This window comes from Zosterops lateralis (genome assembly GCF_965231275.1).
Source record: "Zosterops lateralis genome assembly, chromosome: 11".
Lineage (NCBI taxonomy): Eukaryota > Metazoa > Chordata > Aves > Passeriformes > Zosteropidae > Zosterops > Zosterops lateralis.
In genome coordinates, this window is record NC_139771.1 from 16,287,356 (window position 1) to 16,306,618 (window position 19,263).

The window sequence follows — 19,263 nt, forward strand, 5'->3', positions numbered from 1 at the left end:
ATCATTCTGAGCTTTTTTTTTTTTTTTTTTTTTTTTTTTTCTCTGAAGGTAACCATTTCTTGTGTTAGTGCTGTCTGACTTGGAGGGTTTTGTGATCTGTACAAACACGAAATGCCTTCCCAGATTAATGGGGTTTGTACCTGTCTTATCTGGAACAAGCATTCCATCGGCCATGTCCTCAGTCTTCCAAGTGTCTTTATTATAGCTGATACACAGCTTGGGCTGTCTACAACCTACAGCAGGAGCTTCAACATCTGGACACCTTCCAGCATCAGCCTGACACATCCCTGTAACAAACAAACCATCTGGGTAAAGATCACAGCCATCTGCTCACAGTTAGAGGACTTGCTTGTGACTTATATGGGAAATGGGAGAAAAAATAGCAATGGAGGTAATAGATAATTTTCAGCAAACATTGAACAGAATAAATGCTGCACAATCACAGGAGGATCTTGGTTCAGGACTCTTAAATTCTCCTTCCTAATGTGCTGTTTTTAAATAGTGTAAAACCCCAACATTTAATTTCAAAGCCCGAAGGCAGGGACAGGCAATGCTAATGCATTTTCTAGTATGACTATGGGTAACTCTGCTGCCAAAAGAAGAATCCAAAATTAGCAAAAAACCAGTCCTTAGGGCCTGACTGAGCAGTTTCTGAGGCAGTCAGCTTGTAGGAACACTTACTGCTGGGAGAGGAGAGCTCTGTGAAGTCAAACACAGATTCCTGCTCTGCATAAATGCAGGAATTACATTATGAAGATCTCTCAGATAACTCAGAACAAACACAAACACTGAAGTACTCTGGGCTGAGATTTCCACCTCCCATAACAAATTCAGATCCAGCATTACAGAACAATTAAACCATTTCTCACCGTTGCTGTCGATGTGCCCGTTGGGCTGCTGGGTGTCCACTCCAATGGCCACTTCCTGGCGCTCCGAGAGAGTCCCTTGGGAGGACAAGTAGCTTGGCACATCAGGAGGCACAATAGTCTCATCTAGAGCAATGGGAGCAGGGAAAAGTCAGTTCCCAGCAGGACTTTCAAAGTAAATTTACATTTTCAAGGGGGACTTGGGACCAGATCTAGAATCAGTTATTTTCTGTAGGTGCACTGGAAACTGCCTAAATATTCCTTTCCCCTCAAAAGCCCCATTCCTGATTTTTCAAAGCCTAAAGCTGTGGGAGACAGTGCTGATAAAGGCACTTTGAGTGTTTTCCTGTGGCATGGTCAGTGCATAGTAGGTGGAGTAGAACTATTTATTCAGAATAAGTAAATCCTTCTCTTTCCCCTGAAATTCACTCCCTCCTTTGACCTAAGTCTTCTGCCTCCCCAAGTCAGGAATTAAAGTATTCTGCAGAACAGGGTCTTTGATTCTCTTAAACAGGAAATAAGTCTTAAGTCACTTGGCTGTCCTTGGTTTTCTCCATTTTCTATCAGGAAATTTCAGTTTCCTTTGCCACACAGAACTAAGTGAAACTCAATTATATCAGGCACAAAGCCCTGGATTTTCAGGACTAAAAAAAGGAGTTATAAAAGAATCCCACTAATACAGCACACTGCTAATAGGCTATCCAAGACTTCCTACCTAGCCCATGTCTTTAAAAATCCTTTTGTACTCTGTCTAAAGCTAAGCATAATGTAGGAAGGCTGGAAATTCCAGTCAGCTGGGAAAGTTTTAGATTGGTTCTTCCATATTTCTGTTTTGTTCAGAGGCTGGGTAAGGAGGGCAGGAGACTATTCTCACTGCAACATTTGTTTCAGCACTAAATTATCCTCTCTGAGTATCAGGAGAAAGCAATAAACACTAATTTTCCTATAAAAAGTAACAGATACCACCCCCCATCAGCAGGGCTGGCTCTTATAGCCAACATGGAAAAAGGGATTCCAGCTTCAAAGTCTAATTTTTCAAGTTCTGACTTCAAAGTTTTTGAAAATACAGATTTCCAAAAAGTAAGACATGTTCCCAGCATCATGGACATCACCCAGACTGTCTCAAAAGTTATCACTTATCACAGAAAACCAAAGCAGCAAAGCAACAACTGGAACTACTGCCAAGTGGAAAAGACCTTCCTGAAGAGCAAGCCAAGGGGAGAAATGCAGCTCTGAACATGCTTCAGCAGCAAGTGAAACCTGGTTCCAGGCTTTTGAGCCAAGAGAACCAGGGAGATAAGCCAACTGCAGGATTGTGAGGCTCCCTGATGAGCCAGCTCAGCCTCAGTGGGACATCTGACAGCACAAAAGGTTAGAGGGGGCCTCAGGACACTACCTGTGTTGGTGACACTGTACTCCTCACTCTTCTTCCTGGTCTGGTAGATGATGCAGACCCAGACCAGGGAGGTGAGCACGATGCTGCAGACCACGGCGATGGTGATGATGCCCACGGTGGTGCGGTCCTTGCGGCAGCCCAGCGACTGCAGGATGCTGACGTGGCTGTGCGCGCGCTCCGTGCCCAGCGTGTTGGACATCTCACACGTGTACTTCCCCGCGTCCTCCAGCACCACGTTCCTGACGATCAGCAGCTGGTTGCCCGAGGTGAAGTGGTGCCTTTCTGTCACCACCAGGGGCTGGTCACCTTTCAGCCAGGTGATGCGGGGTGGGGGGCTGCCTGTGGCTTTGCACTGGAGAGCCACGGTCTCGCCGACGGACACCACGTGGTCTTCCAGTGGATGGACCAAAGACGGAGTCTCTGCAGGAGAACACACACAGAGATTCATTTTTAGGGAGAGTGTAAGGACAGATTTAACAGCATTGAATGTTCCTTGTGTTCCTGCAGATGCAATGCACGAAGCAGGCACATGCTCAGGAATATGGCAGCTGCACACCACAACAGATTTAACAACCACAGCCAAGGCCTCACTTCCCACAGCCAATTGGTGGTGAGTTTTCCCAACAAGAAACTTCTGAAGACATGGGCCAACAGCTGACACGTGAATTATTTCACAGGGCGAGAGAGATGAAGTGCAATTTCCTTCCAAAGTAAACAGCAAATAGACTGGTTGGAGGGGCTTCCTTGGTACAAGAGGAGATGCTACTTACAGCTCCTTCTCTTACTTAACAGGTATTTTTCATTAGTGAACTACAATGTAAAAGAATGAAACAAGACTAAGCAGACTGTTTGACTCTGTCTTTTATCTGCAACTGGTAAAGAGCTTGAACAGCCATCCCTCCCAGTTCCCACTTGCACTTGGCCTCCTGGAGCACTGGTGATGCCTTTTTGAGACTACCTAAACATAGAAGCCACACAAAATAAGGGGAATAAAAAGCTGCTATATTTATTGAAGGGCCTTCAGGTACCTTTAGGGCAGATGAAGCCCCTCCAGGGGCTGCACCCAAAAATGGGCAAAGGGTCACAGGTTTTCATACTTTTATAAGTTTGGTCCATTTGCATATTGGAATTAATCTTCCAATTACAGCTTCAGGTAATGAAGTCATTTACCCCAAGTCTGCTCCCCTCAACTCACTTTTGTTTACATTTCTCAGGGTCTGAGACAGTGAGGTGCACTTGATTCCTAGGCCTAGAGAGGAATTGTTCTATCTGACCAAAACGTGAGAACAGTTGCTAACGCTCTATATGGAATTTTGAGTTACACGCTAAAGAACTGCAGAATTACAAACACATGAAAAAAAACCAGAAAAAGCCAAAACCCTTGAAGGCGCCTTACCCAGTACGGTGAGGGTGGCGTTGGCCAGCACGGAGCCTGCAGAGTTCTGAGCCGTGCAGCTGTAGACTCCCATGTCCTCCACCTTGACGTCGGTGATGAAGAAGACATCGTCGTCGGGCATGACGTGCATGCGGCGCTCGCGGGCCGCGGGGAAGTCGGTGCCGCCGTCCTTCTGCCAGGCGATCTGCGGCGTGGGGTGGCCCTCGGCCGCGCACTCCAGCCGCGCCGTTGTCCCCGTCCGGCTCGTGATGTCGTGGGGGGTCTTGATAAATGATGGTAGCACTGATAAAGGGGAAAACGAGGAAAGGGTATGAGTGATTCTATAGGGAAGCGCTGTCTTCTGGGTTGCTCTGTTTGTCTTCCCACAGAGGGGATTAAGATGACAATTACCCACGTGCGGGAGGATTCCCGTATGCTTCTGCAGGATATCTCTGAATTGCTGGGGACTGAGCCTGTGTTTCTACAGAACACACCTGTCTGCAGAGTCCATGACACCACAACTCAGATCATTAGAGCTGGGACCAAAGCTTATTTTCTTACTTATTTATCTTATTTTTTTATTTATTTTCTTTCTTTCTCTCTCTCTTTCTTTCTTCTAATTTTCTTCTGTGAAAACCTGGGAAAAAATCTGCTATCTCTCCTACAGAGAATTTCCAATTCCTACATTCCTCTTCCCCTCTGTATTTTCATTTTCACTGGGCAAAGGATCTACCTGAGCAGCCAAAGAGAGGCAGCTCAAGCTGTTAACAGCGTGCATGCTGAAGTGCTTGGTTGGATGGCAGCCAACACAAAATGCTGTGTGCTCCTCACAGGGCATTTCCCAGCATCCACTGATATCAACTGTTGCTGTTGCAGAGGTTAAGAGCTCGCCATCAGGAATGGACCCTCGGGAGCAACAAAGTGGGTCCTAAGGAACTGTACCATGTGTGGCAGTTTTGGCTTCTTCTCTGCCAAGGTCAAGATGAATAACACGGGAAATGAAGATGTCGAGTTCGGACTTGGAATGTTTATTATATCTTATCTATTTACTGTATTTACAGGCTCATAAGCTCTGAGCTTAACAAGCAAGCTAGAGAAACAAGGTAAAATGGAGAGCTTCTAACTCTTTCTAAGGTTATTTAAGATAAGCACCCAATACCAAGGTGACACCTGTATTATTTATACTTTTGACCCAATAATGACCACCCAAGGCCTGCAATGCAGACCTTTTTCATTCAATTACAGAAAACCACCCAAACCCATAAAGAAGAAAGAGGACAAATGTGGGAACTGACAGTGGTCAGAACATGGATTCTTAGGCTCCAGGCAGTGCCTTGAAGCCTGTGGGAAAGCCAAGGACAAAACTCTCTCAGTCTGGCCTGGGAAATTGTGAGGAGGAACCCAAACCAATCCCTATAAACAATCCCTGTAGACAGCCTCCTCCTGACACCTGATGTTTTTCCAACTTGTTTACTGGTTGAGATATTCACAAAAAGGTGGCACCCTAAAGGACCAATCCTCTTCATTGTACCCAAACACTGTACAAAAGAATCTGTCTTTCAATAAACTTTGCTATAAGCCCTCTGAAGAAATCAGAGTTCTACGTGTTGTTACATCAACCGCCCTGAATCGTAACGATAGACAAAGACAACACCCCAAGTCCTCCATCTCAACTCACTAAACCCCCAAATTCTAAGTTTCTAGGATTCCACCACCACGTAGGAGAGCTCAGGCTGAGGAGAGGAAGCAGCTCCCACTCACCATTAACAGTGAGGCGGGCCTTGTTGGAGTAGGTGGAGCCGAAGTGGTTGGTGATGACGCACTGGTAGCGGCCCTCGTGCGCGAAGGTGACGTGGCGCAGGTGCAGGATGGTGGTGCACTCCATCACCTCCCCGTCCTTGGCCCGCACGTGAGCGAAGTTCTCAATCTCGGCGTTGTGCAGCATCTCGTTGTCCTTCTTCCAGGCAAACACCATGGGGGAGCTGCTGCTGCTGGCGGCCAGGCAGGTGAAGCGGATGTCCTTGCCCAGGACAGCCACCGTCGTCTCGGGCTGGATAATGATCTGCGGCTTGGGGAAGTCGTCTGCAAGGGAACAGAGGCAATAATAGTCAGTGCTGGACTCCGAGGAGAGACTGGAGCAGGTCAAGAGGTGAAATGAGAAATAAGCAGTGCTCTGTAGGGCAGGTGTGCCACACACAACTCCACTGAGTTGTTCATTTATGTGGGATTGTTGTTCCTCTGGTTCCTTTAGTGGGCTGAGATGGTCACCAAGTGACCTCAGACACCTACAAGACACCCAGCTCCCTCACCAACTGAATCTAAGATACTGTGGTCTGAAGAAGATATTCAGACCATATTCAGGTTGTCCTTTCTTGTACTGAATTTAAAACCTCACCTCCAGACCTGTATTGGCAGGAAGTAGGAGGGGAAAGGGCACGTAAAGGGCTGAAAGTGTCACCTCCAGGGAAAATTGCTCACAGGAGGTTTTAGTGAGGTGAGGCTTGGTCTCTTCTCCCAGGCAATAGGACAGGACGCAATGGCCTCAAGTTGTGCCAGGAGAGGTTTAGATTAGCTAATAGGAAACATTTTTTCTCCAAAAGGGCTGTCAAGCACCAGAAGGGGCTGCCCAGGGACCAGGGACGTGGTGGAGTCATCATCCCTGGAGGTATGTGTCAGTGTGGCACTCAGGGCTGTGGTTTAGTGGTATGTTTGCCTGTAGTAGTAAGTTAATGGTTGGATTCAAAGATCTGAGAGGTCTTTTCCAACCTAAAGGACTCTGTGACTCTACACAGCCCATGCTGTCAAAGCAGAAGCAGCTGTATTTGCCTGTCACCCGAGCGGGGTGGAAAGCTTCGCACACACTCTCTCTCTGCCCTGAAGACTGTTGGTTTTAGCAGGGTTCCAAGCAGATTCATTTATTAGGTTTCTACAAATGGTGTAATTTAATATTTGACTAAGGTTTAATTAAACAGCCAGGCCTCTGGAACCAGGACTACTAGTGCCTGGAGGACTTGGCAGGCACCAGGAAGCAAAGCTGCTTTTGCTTTGTGATGTTGCTGTGGGGATGGAGCCTTCAGGATCTCTTCTTCCAGATGAGCACAGCAAGCCTCCCTCCCAGCCTGCTCAGACAGAGGCCACCTAGGCAGAGCATGTCACTGGGGGATCAGGAGGGACACTGGAACAAAGCTTCTGCTCCGTGTTCAGTGCAAGTCATGCATTCAGCTCAGTTAAATAGTGTTTGCAAAAGCTCATTTTTCCTTCAAACAGCCATGTGCAGCTCCACCCAGGATCCTCACTGGTTGGCTCCACTGCACAGGGTTTAGCTCCCAAACCAGGCCTTTCTTTTCCCCAGAACCTGGATGCCTGAGCAGCATTAATTCAGCCTCTTCTGACGATTTAAATTTCTTTTTCTTTATGAGAAAGGTAGTAGATGTTTATGTGTGCTGGGCATTAAGTAAAGCTGCTTTGAAACTACAGCTCAGGTGCAGAGTCAACTGCAGTATTTGGGTGGGCCTTACTGGTCCCAAAGAAGCAGCTGGGGTGGAGGGATTCTCCTCTGGGATTTGTTTTTAACTCTTTGTTGTCTCCAAGAAGGAGAAAAGATGGGTGAAGAACACAAATACACAGAAGAGCTCAGAATACTGCAGAAGGAAAAAAATTACAGCTGCAGTCTTGATACTATCAAACTGAGAGGACTGGAGAAGTGTCTGTGCAGCCCCATCTGGAAGTGGAACAGGCCTTAGTCCCTTTTGATTTAATACTCAGGGAGCCCTGTAAGGAATACTCTGGATACAAGCAATGCGCTGTGTGGTTTTAGTGGGAAATAAATTGTAGCCAATGACAAATTTTTTAAATGCAGGCTCGGGCTTCCTTTGATCCCACTGAATAACAAAACAAAACAGAAACCCTCTCATAATAACATGCTGGTACTCAAAGAAAATGTTTCCCAAGTGACTCCTACCCTTCGTACAACCTCAAAACACGCAGGCGAGACTTACCACACACAAAACTCTCTGGCTGGATGGCAAAAATGCTCTTGCTTTTCAGTGACTCAGGATGGGCACAGGTGGCCACCACAAAGGACTGCAGCTCCTTCTCCACTAACCACTGGGGCAGCCACTTCAGCTGGCAGTCGCAGAGGAAGCTGTCGCTGTTAATGTGGCTGCAGGGAAACAAAACCAACACGAGCCTGCTGTGAGTCCTGCACGGAGGGAAGGCTGGGAGGCTCACAGCCCTTTTATGTTAAACACATTCCTCCTGTGCCCCACAGCACGGGTGAAAGGGAGAAAAAGGACTGCAGGGATGTCCTTGAGGCACTAAAGATGTTACAAGCACGACACATTTAAACAGCATTTCATCTCCATACAGAGAAACCCCCTCCTGTACTGCAGTGACAGTCTCCAGCACCTTGTAATTATTAACCAGCTCCTAAAGTGATCCCCAGGAACAGACAAGCAATGTCAATGAGTTCCTGCTCTGCCCCTGTGGTTTGAGCATCTTTAGTGAAGACCAAATTCAGCACTTAACTGCTGACCAGAGAGAGAGAGGACACTCAGCTCCCACTGTAAGGCCTCAAGTTCCCTCCATGACAGAGCAGTAAGCAGAGAGGCCCTGCCATCCATAAGATGACCCTGGAGTTGTGTTTACTGATTAACAGAAGCAGCAGAAGAGAAACGACAAAAGACTTTGTGTAAACCCCACAGAAACAGTAGCTAGTCTGGAAAACAAAACATATAAACGTTTCTCAGCATCCTAAGTTCCAACCCCACCATTGTAGGATTCTGATCCAACATTAGCTTAGCACCTTCTTTTTCTAAAAGATGTGTGAAAAGGGAGCAAAGAAAAAGGGAGTTTTGGAATTAATATAGGTTCTTTTTAATATTCTGGGCCAAATTAGTGCTCAGCACAGCTCTAAGGCCAGTGAAGAATTGTAAATTTACACAAACAGGGCATTCCTACTTTGGTCTTGTTTGCAAAACTCAGTCTGATCCTTGGAATAGAATGTGAGGGTGCCTCAGAGGCTGGGAAAATGAGAGGTCCTGTCGTGCAATACTACAAGCTATGCAGGGTATCAAGAGCACAGCAGAATCCCAACTCCAGCACTCCACTATAAGATGTGAATCTCCTGTTATTCTTCTACCAAAACCTCAGGAAATCCTGAAGTGTGAAATGAGCAGGAAAGGGAAAAAGAAAGAAATTGACTGGAGAGGGAGGAAATATAGGGATTTGATTTTTCAAAGCTGTTCACTTTGCTGTTCTAGTAAGATGTGTAGCCTCTAACACATATGATGGCATAAAACCCTCCTGGCTACTTGGGACAGGTCACAAGATCCTTCAGCACAATGTATTCTGCAGGGAAATGCCCTCTATCTGAACTTCTCCATTTTATAAACATTCCTTCACAATATCTGCGATCTCACTATCTCTTCCTAATAAGATCAATCTTTCATCTCAATTTTATTTCAAGTCCCAGTGCAGAAGATAAAGTTTTTAATCACACAACAGAGGCAGTGTTTATCTTCTTCATTCCCAGTCACTGGTATCAAGTGTCACTGCCAACAGCCACCATCTGATTCCCATTTCCAATGTCAGCAGCAAGAACCTGTACCTGCCCAAATACCAAATAAATGATTTTGTGTTCCATAGACACTGCACTACTCCGGGGCATAGCAACACATTGACAGTGGATTAAATATTTATAGGGAAGAAGAGAAAAGGAAACCAGGCAAGACTGGAAACAGTGTCTGATAACAGTGCAGAGCCCCAGCCTGGAGCACAAGCAGCAGCTCTGATAACATATCCGTATTTTTACACCAGAAGGCTGGATGACAAGAGGATGCAGTTCAAATGGTGCTTATCACTGCAGTATCAGTCCTGTCCACTGAGTGAACCCTAAACACAGGTACAGCAAGGGAGCAGATGGGCCACTGGGAATTAAATCCATGGTGGTGTGAGGAGGAGAGCTGGCTAATAGGACCAGGGCTGGACTTCCTGAATGGAGATGAATCACTGCACAGGCACAAACCTGCTGCAAGAACCTATCCTGATGATCTAATTTCACTCACTATTACATGCAAGATGTTCCTGTGACAGCTCCTCATGTGTAAAAATACCCCAGAGAGAAGGACATGGGGGAGGGGGAAATGAATGAGTGATAATGTGGATAACACCCGTGCTGCTGCTCCTGTCCAGGGCCAGGAGGATCCCTCCTGCCCCAGCCTGTGAGCAGGACAATCACTTACAGCTGCCGCAGGCTCTTCATCCTGGCAAAGGCATCGGCTTGGATGGAGCGGATGGCGTTGTCCCCGAGGTTCCTGCAGGCACAACCACAGGCAGTGTGAACAAAAGAGATGCTATTTATGGCTGGGACAGAGCCTCTCTGCATTGATTTAAGCAATGACTCCAGTAGCAGGTGATTTGGTAGCTCCTTGCCAAGGCCTTCAGCACTTACAGTGCATAAAAATGTTCCTCAAAACACCTTTATGTTATTAAAGTATTGCTGAACAATAGCCAGCCAACAAAAATTACACTTAACTAAATCACTAAGTCATTCCCTACCCCATCTTCTCACTACACTTTCTCAGTCTGAGCTACCTCCATCATCCATAGCTCAGAAATTCCTCAGCCCCCTCAATAACCAAAGATAGTCAGGAATGTGGTACCCCAGGCTAGACCTTCAGCAAACATAAAAGAAAGCAAATACTTGCACTAAGCAGCATCTGAGGAATTATTTGAAAATTACTTGGAGAAGATACTGTTGGGTTTAAAAAAACAACCCAGCATTTCCAAAAGAAGGGAGTTAAAGGCTTCCCTCACAACGATTGCTAATTAAAAAAAAAAAAAAAAAAAAAAAAAAAAAAAAAAAAAAAAAAAATTGTTCTCTGAAAAATCACAGTGTCAGATTTAGGACTGAAGTTTCCTAAGTGACATGTAGGGCAGACAAGCACTGTTTAAAGAGGACAATCTCAGTAGAGCACTAAAGGCACCTTTATTTGGGAATGTGCTCCCAGTCAGGCAGCCCAAATCTTTCAGCGTGCTCTCGATGGTCATAACATTTCATACAATCAACAGCCAATAAAACATGTAGAGCACAGTCACATATACTTTAACTTGTCTTAATCCAAGAAAGGAGGTTATTTATGAATCACTGCTGGAGTCATCAGCCTTGGGACACAAAAAAAATTGCACAGAGGCAGCCAAAATGTACTTCTTGCAAATAGCTCTAAGAAGGTTGTGCTGCATGGGGATGTTCAGTGGGGATGCATCAAAATCAGTCATCTGCAACACATACTACTGCCAGAGCCTGGGTTTAGGAGGAATTTGGGGCAAAGGAGGAGAGAGTGCTGTGTCTGAACCAGCCTATTTTCATTTCTGGCAGCCTGCAAAGCAGTAATGTGCAAGTCAAGGTGATACTCTCAAAAATTAAGAGCATGCAAATTTCCCATATGTTCTATAGCTTTGCTCCTGGCACAAAAAAAGGCCAAAGTTGAGGCGGGCTTATAATGAGAAGGAAGCAGGTGGCCCCCACAAATGGACTGGCTTCTCAGTTTACAAAGACACTATTAAATTGCTAGCAGATTTCTCAAGCAGCTACTTTTGGCAGACCCCCCTTCCCAAACTCTGAGGCATGGTGGGTTACTCACAGGTGCTCCAGAGCCTCCAACCCTGAGAACGCTTTCTTGGCCACCGACTTGATCTTGTTTCCAAACAGAGTTCTGCAGTTTCCAAACATCCAGTGCCAGATAAACAGAAAGAAAAAGGGGAGAGGGAGGCAAAAAAAAAAAAGAGGAGGAACACAATTAGTGTGGCTTTATCTGATATACACACTCAAGTTTAAGTCCCAGGAAATCTGAACTGCACAGAGATTAAGAGGGCTGAAGCACACTCGCTTTCCTGCTCCTGAAATTAAATCCTTTTATCTGTATTTGAATTTAATAGTGATGACAGCGCAAAAGGGAATGTGCCATATCATGTAAAAAGGCAGGTTTGCTCCCCTGCTTGGGAACCAGCTTGCTGAGTAACAGAAGGTCCCCTCTGTACTTTGCAGCCCGGCTGTGGACAGGATTAAGTGTAATGACAGTTTAACAAGATATTGGTCTCTCCCCACAACACTTTTCATTTCTGACTTCTTCCCAGACAGGAAAAAGAGTGGTAATTTATTCACTGGGGCTTGGCCTGAGCAGCTATCAGCACACAGGGCTGAGGGCTGCCCCAGGCTGCACATTCACACAGCAGTTGACTGGAGGCACTGCTCATTCCTTCCTTGTAAATACAACAGCAAAGCAACATCATGCAACAGATCATAGCCAAGGGACCATTTCAAGGAGCAGAAGGCAGAACAGGTAATGTCCAGAGCTGAGGAGTGGAGCTTGCATCTGTGACCAGAGAGCATTCCTCTGAATAGCAGTGGCATGGGGGGACTGTCACCAGAAAACAGCCAGCTGGAGAGATCCCAGCCCAGCTGCCATCTCCAGAGCAACAGTTCTCCATAAATATTGACCAGTGCTAATGGCCAGGGGCAGGGTTCAGGCCAAATGGATAGTCCCCTCACCTGTTTTAATAAAACATCAACCAGTGTCATTAATTAGGAGCTGCTTTCCTTCCCCAGGCTCCCTCTAAGGTTTATCCTCCAGGTGCATCTGTTATCACCACGTGGTGTCCAGGGCAAGTCATCACCACAGCTCAGGTGAAAAAAAGGCACATCTGGGGCTGCATTTGATTTTGAGTTTTCATTCAAGAGCTGCCCTTTGACATAGGGTGTGACCTGTCTCTGCACCCAAAAAAGACAACTATGATGGTCCCACTGCTGGCTTACTGTTCAGGGAAAGGAGAGGAGTAAAAGATGGAGCATGTGCAGCCATTCCATGAGCAAACACATTTTCAAGAACTTGTCAAGGCTTTCCACAAAGCACTTTTCAAATGTCAGGATAATTTGGTTATATATAGGCTCCCAGAAAGCCCAGTTTCAAATACCCCCAGCACCCAAAGGATGGGTGCAATCATGTGTGCCATCATTTGGTAAAAGGGATGCTGCATTAATGAAGGCTTTGAAAAATCCATTAGAATGATTAATACAGTAAATAATTTACTATATGTAAACTCTGGTCAAATGGCTGCATCCATACACACTGATTTCTGAAGCCATATTCCTAAATAAGTACATTGTAAGGATAAAATAAGGACTAAAGGAAAGGCCTCAGGCTGTGCAAGGGGAGGTTTAAATTACATTTTAGGAAAAATTTCTTCAGAGAAAGGGTTGCAAGATTGAAATCAAGGATTGAACAGACTGCCCAGTGGCAGAGTCTCCATCCTTGGAAGTGTTAAAAAAAAACCTGTGGATGTGGCACTCCAGGCCATGGTTTAATGATGAACATGATGATGGTGCCAGGTTGATGGCTGGACTTGATGAGCCTAAAGATCTTTTCCACCATATATGATTCTAATGGAAGTTAGATGGGCAACTGCTGTTGAAAAAATTATGCTGAGCTTGAGTTTGATAGCTGCAGATTTCTATTACTGCTCAGTGGATTTTGGATTTTGAAAATTAGAGAAACTGCTGACATCTGTTTAGTTATCTGTGCAGACATAAGCAGTACACCTGGGGAAGGGAATACTTGTGTAGGTGCACACAGCTTGGTGCCTGGACATGAGAAATACCTAACACACATAACAAGTCAGGCCTCAGTAAACTCATTACTCCTTGCAACTAATTTCAATTAAGTGCCTCTACAAATCTGAGAGTTTGAACCTAGCAGCCCCCATCAAAGGGCTGTGGAAGGCTGGAATGTGAAGGCAGCAGAACACAGCCACAATTATCCATCCCACTGCTGGCCAAAACCTCCTCCACGGGGCAGAGCCAAGCACAAGCTCTCCTGGAGACTGCACCAGTGTAATTACATGGCAAGCACACGATTCATTGCAGTGTTTTCTCCTCCAGCCAGTTTTGCACCTGCAGGAAGATTTCACTGAGTGAGCCATCAAAAAGCTGGTTACATTTAGCAGCTTGAATAATTAGGAACCTCCTTGTTCCACAGTGATTCCACCAGTGCCTTTTATGCTTCAGTGCTTCTCGACTCCCTCTTTCTTCAAGCAACATTTTAATTTAGGCCTGTGCTCTCCATCCTGGAGAGCTTCATATATAATTCAGAGAAGGCTAAAGTGACTGGCCTCTCCATCTCTGTTTAACACCTTCATGTCAGCGAACAACCCTCTCTGTGCTAAATCCTTTCAGAGGCTAATCTGTGCCAGATCAAAGGGGAACGGCTTTTAAGGCAATCTCCACAGAGCTGAGGTGATTATTAATTCATTGGAAGGTCTCCTCTGAAGTGCCCATTTATTTTTTGTATGCTAATGCATTTAAAGTGGTTGACGGTTTAAACACAGGCCCTAAATCACACAGTGAAATGTTTGCTGTAAGGGCTGATCTTTTATTTACAAAAAAATCCTGATACTTCAGCCTTAGAAATCATTGGTTTGGGATTTATGTGCTGATAAGCTAAAATACCTCTGAGGAGTTCCCTTTAAAAGTGACCACTCACAAGTATTCTCAAAACAGCTCAAGAAATAATAATAATAAAATAATTCCATGTTCTGAGAGTTTTTGAGCCTTACACGCTGGCTGACAGTGAACAATCCCAGCAAGCTGCCTGTCCCACAGCAGTTCACTCTGTTAAGTAACCAAACCACTCCTGTCTGCCCCAAACCAACCTGATCCACATGCTTTTCCAGGCTGTGAAATGTGCTGCAATCCCCTGCACAAACCTTCCCTGCACATGTCCCTCGGCCAGACTCAGAGCTGGCCCAAGTCCACGTGCAATGACAGGCATCAGTCAAGAAAGGAAAGAAAAATATAAACCAAGCTTCCTTAGACTTGCACCCTTGGCCAGTGGCAGCCCAAACCAGCCATCTTTTGGAGGTGTTCCTTGTGCTGAGTGATAAATATCACAGCAGGCCACAGCATTTCACAGGAGAGAGCAATAGCTGCTCTGCCCAGAGCTCCCAGCACATAACCCCACAGGCTGCCCCTGCTCCCTTCCTTCCTCCTGCTGCTCCTTGCTGTCCCTCTTGGCCTCTGCCTGACCCCCACAGCTCATCAGGGCTCACTGCTCCTGCTGTCCAAGTCAGTCCTTTTGCTGAACTCTTTCCTTCGGTGCTGTCTCCCCTGGATTTTTCATCACTCCCCTGTTAACTGCATTTCTAACATATCCTAATCACTTGGGACCACTACTTTTGCTCCCATGCCAGTGGCCCTGTTGGAGGGATGTACCACCAGGGCAGCTGTCTCTGCTCTTTTCCACCACCTTCTCTCCCTTGTTAAAGCAGCACTACAGGTTCACAATCCCTACAGCCTGCAAATCCCACTGGACAGAGTCTCTCCTCCCACCACCCTTCTAGCTGCTCACATGGTCTCACTGGTTTCTTCAGACAAACCAAACACTTCAGTCAGGCAGCCAAGGACTCTTCTACCCACCACATCTGCACCTCTGCCTTTTTTCTGGCAGTCATGGGAAGATTCTCTGACTCTGCATGCACAGCAATTCTTACTGACTTCTCTCTCACTCTCTCTCACCCCCACACTACTTCTGCTTCCCTGCCCGGCTCCCCCTGTCCTTAAATCCTCCTCTGCCTTCTGCCCCAGTTTACTTGCAGCTGTAAGGCATGGACCCTGTGATTCCAGCATGACCAAATGCCATCTCTGTGCCTGTGATTTCAGATTCTCCTCCTCTCAGCACCACATCTCCATCCTGCCGTGGCTTATCCCACTCCCTGAGGAGTCTGTAATGAGAGCGTGACAATCTCCCTCCTGCCAGGGCTCATTCCAGCCATCTGCTATCCATCGAGGTACTTTTACTGCACCTCTGGCTGTGCCATCCCAGCAGCAGAGACAGAGCCATGGGGGGGGTGCTGAGAACTTCAACAAAGGCAAGAGGTAATGATTAGAGGCTCTTGATTTGTCACAAGCCATCAGAGGCTCCTCTGACAGGGCTGATTTATGTCACCCGTTTCAAATGGAACAGGGACTTGTACAGAGCAATGTGAAAACCCTGGCGAAGGCCAAGCAAAGCCATAAACATTTGCAAGGCGCATGCTTGCCTTGGGTTTCTTTTTATCTCCTCAAGAGCCTGTGCCCCATGGTGCCTTTTATTGTCACTGCACATGGAACTGAGCCCAAAAGATCACTCTCAGAAAGAGTATCCCACAGAAACGAATCCTGTTTCAATCCTCTGCTGTAACAGGAAGTGGGGTGATTTTTCTCCTCTGTTTATTGTTATTTGCTGCATCAATCAGTGCCTCACTGGAGATTGCAAGGGGTTGTTTTTGTCGCCTGTTTGCTTTTAGAAGTGAGGAATGGTTGTGCTGAAGTTTATACACTGAAACAGCTTAAATTTCTCTCTGTGTGTCTGAACTGTAGTATGTGGCACCGTCTGTTCACCATTTAGAGAGGGAATAAATGCCTCATACCTGCCTAAAAACGTCAGTGCTTGAAAACCACATTTGCACTCTCGCTGTGAGCCTGCAGAACCACTGCAGCTCAGATTTTCTGTTGTTTTTTGTCTTGTTCCAAGGTGAGGGAGGCTGCATAAAAAGGGACAGACCCAACCCCACACAGGCACACAGCAAAACTGGCTTGCAGAACTCAAGCCCAGGGATACTCACAGCTTGCTCAGGTTTTCCAGGCCTGTAAAGGCTCCATTGGTATCTTCTATTGTGCCTGAGATGTCGTTGTGGTCCAATTCCCTGGGGGGAGGACAAGAGAGAGCTCCGAATCAGCACCTCAGTCCCAATGTCACTGTTACAAACAAGTGGAGGAAGCTGGGGAGTGCCACATGAGAGCTTCCCATTTTCTCCTGACAGGTATCAGAAAATGCAGAGTCCTGCAGCAAAGCAGCACCAACCACTTCTCCTGCACTGACACACGGTGGGATGGTGCATTCCAGAAAGAGCGCTGGCTTGTTCCTAGCTGAAACCCTAAGACAGCTACTTTTTACCAAGTGGGTTTCTGTCCTTTTCTAGTTCTGTGCATCCAAAAAGAAGGAGGAACATGAAAACAAAGTGCCAAAATTAAACTGAAAGAAACAGCTGTCCTTAAATGCTACTACCATGAAATAAGATCACCTTGGGTATTCCAGTGTATACATGTATTCAGCTATATATCTATAGCTGAATCTTAGGAAGATGATTTGGTGCATTTTCTACAAAGCTGCATTTTTTTCTGACAGTGAACTTGAAAACTCAACAAAGGAAAGCGCCAGCATCACTACACCAGCCTAACTCTGTATAACTATTAAAAAAAAAAAAAGAAAAAAAAAAAAAAAGAGAGAGAATTCCTTTTCAGAGCTGGCTTCTTTTGGCTTTCAAACTGACCATCAATTACAAGAGTCAAAGAGGTCTGAAGAAAAACAAGCACACAGAACAAACAGAGAGATCCACAAAAGCTGTTTAAACAGACTGTTTAAAAATCCTTCCCTCCCAGCTTTTAGATCCAGCTAGCAATGAATACCCAGCAACACAGACAGAAATTCATCATTTCCAATGTTAGAGTAAAAAGAAAGAAAAACTCAATAGGCTTTGTTGGTTTTGTTACATCACTCTGATTTAAAACCTGGCAAAACACAACAGCAAAGCAAACTTCACCATCCAGATAACCCCTGAGCCCTCAGGTACTCCTTTCGCACCTTTTGAAGATGATTATCAGAACCTTGCCAGATAAAGAAATATTAAGACCGAAAAAAGAAAAGAAACCAAATCCCCCTGCATTTTGCAACACTCCAGACACAGGCACCACAGTGTGGCTTCTGGGCAGCACAAATACACAGAAACTCACAAGAAGGGAAAACAAGTTTAAAAGAAAGCCCCAGTTTCAATATGGGAATGGTTTTCCCTCAGCTGGCTCAGTCTTTGCTCCTTTCTCTGCTTTAGGGTGAACTAAAGATGCAAAGGGAGATGGCCAAAGGCTGCAATTCCTGTTTCCCTTAACTTCTCTTAAGCTGCCTTAAGCATGAGACCTGAATCCCATGTCCCTGGTGAGCCCTGGCCTTATCCAGCATCACTGTGGATGTCAGGGTGATCTGTGGGCTGCTCTGTGCCAAAGACATGGACAAAAACTCCACATCCCCATGGGGTGTGGGCACACATAATGCCCTGGTGGCCAAAGAGATGAGCCCAGGAGAATGCTTTGATGTGTTGGCATTTCCAGCACTATCCTAGTGGGACAGGAGCAAATACATCCTCCTGGAGCTCAGTTTCTGCATTTTCCCTACGGCTGCCAAGCCAATGTCCCTTGTTCTGTTTGTTTTTTAAGGGAAAATCCCTTCTCAGACATTTCTCCTCTTCAGTTTCACCACGGGCTACTGGTCTTTGGAGCAACAAACCCTTTCCCATGGCAGAGACAGACAAGTGGGAACAGCCTGTAGGAGCTCTGACACACACTTTTATTAATTGACTGCCACACATTGTGCTTTCTTGAAAAAAGGGAAAAAGAAAATGGTATTGCTTGTTCATCCAGTGGCAACTCAAAGGTTTAGTGTTAGAAAGGAGGAATAAAAAACCTTTTTAACAAATGAGTGAAAATAGAGAGAGGGAATAAAAAAGAGTGGGGTATTTTGGCCCAGCTCTCTTTGTATTCCTACTCTTCTCCCAGCCCCTGTTGCCAATTTCCTATTCTTTCTGGCTGGCTGAGCTTGAATGCTCCAAGCCTTGTTAATCATTGTGCTCAGAGGTCTCCGGGCCTGACCTCTATTTGAATAGCTCCACATTTCAGCAGTTTCACACCCACCAAAGGCTCCCCAACAATAGCCCATAATTAAAGCATGCTCAGCTCTTTTTCACCAGGTGCAGGACCCAATAGGCCTTTCTCTTTATTAAATTAGAGCTCGCTCACACACTCCCCTCTCCACCTCCCCCCCTCTGCCCGGGACATAAAAGAGGCTCCACATTCACTGCAGAGCAAAGAGAAGGACCAGTTTCCCTTCCCCTCCATTTTTCTTTGGAAACCTTTAGTTCCGGTCTTGACAGCTGCCTCAGAGAGGTCCCTTTCTGAATGCCCAGTGGCTGAAAGGCTTTGGCTTAACTTTAAGAAAAGCAAACAAAACCCAAACTCACTTTCCAGTCACTTCCTTCACTATGAACTTCAATAAAGAAAAGAGTAAGATGCAAAAAGTACTGTAAAGAGGGGAGATTTTTCTGTCCCCATTTCCTTTTAATGACTCGGGCCACAATGGACTTCTGAAGAGGAATAAAAGTATCAAAGTGTGGTTTTTTTCTTTTGAAGGAAGAATTAAATCAGTTTGCTGAACCCAACCAGCCTGGGAACGTGTCTGGTGCTGTCACAAGGACTGTGAGAACTTTGTGGTGTGCCAGATGAAGGTGCTGAGCCTGCAGCTCCCAGGGGGAGAGGAGGAGAGCAGCCCTGCAGGTTCCAGTAAGGAGACAGAGGCAACACAGCTGCAGGAATGGAACTGGATTCCCCATCTTCTGATGTTCACAAGAGAAGCCCAGATGTACAGTGTAGAATGGAAAAAAAAAGTAACAACACAGAAGTGCTCAACAGCACATTTAAGAGGATATTCAAATTTCCAGTATTATCAGTAGAAGGAATCATTCCCTGCTCCTTCTGAGTGCAGAAT

The 19,263-nt window shown here is 45.9% G+C and overlaps 1 protein-coding gene across 1 annotated transcript in view; it reads right to left on the reverse strand.

Annotated features, from left to right (window-relative positions):
- LRIG1 (leucine rich repeats and immunoglobulin like domains 1) overlaps nucleotides 1–19,263 on the reverse strand; it is a gene marked incomplete at its 5' end in the record, with an annotated part of 89,554 nt that overhangs the window by 2,699 nt on the left and 67,592 nt on the right. The window contains 9 exons of the mRNA XM_083869751.1: nucleotides 141–287; nucleotides 870–992; nucleotides 2,263–2,682; nucleotides 3,659–3,940; nucleotides 5,399–5,719; nucleotides 7,636–7,799; nucleotides 9,880–9,951; nucleotides 11,281–11,352; nucleotides 16,295–16,375. Coding sequence (XP_083725877.1) covers nucleotides 141–287; nucleotides 870–992; nucleotides 2,263–2,682; nucleotides 3,659–3,940; nucleotides 5,399–5,719; nucleotides 7,636–7,799; nucleotides 9,880–9,951; nucleotides 11,281–11,352; nucleotides 16,295–16,375 — 1,682 coding nt within the window. The remainder of the gene's footprint in view (nucleotides 1–140; nucleotides 288–869; nucleotides 993–2,262; nucleotides 2,683–3,658; nucleotides 3,941–5,398; nucleotides 5,720–7,635; nucleotides 7,800–9,879; nucleotides 9,952–11,280; nucleotides 11,353–16,294; nucleotides 16,376–19,263) is intronic.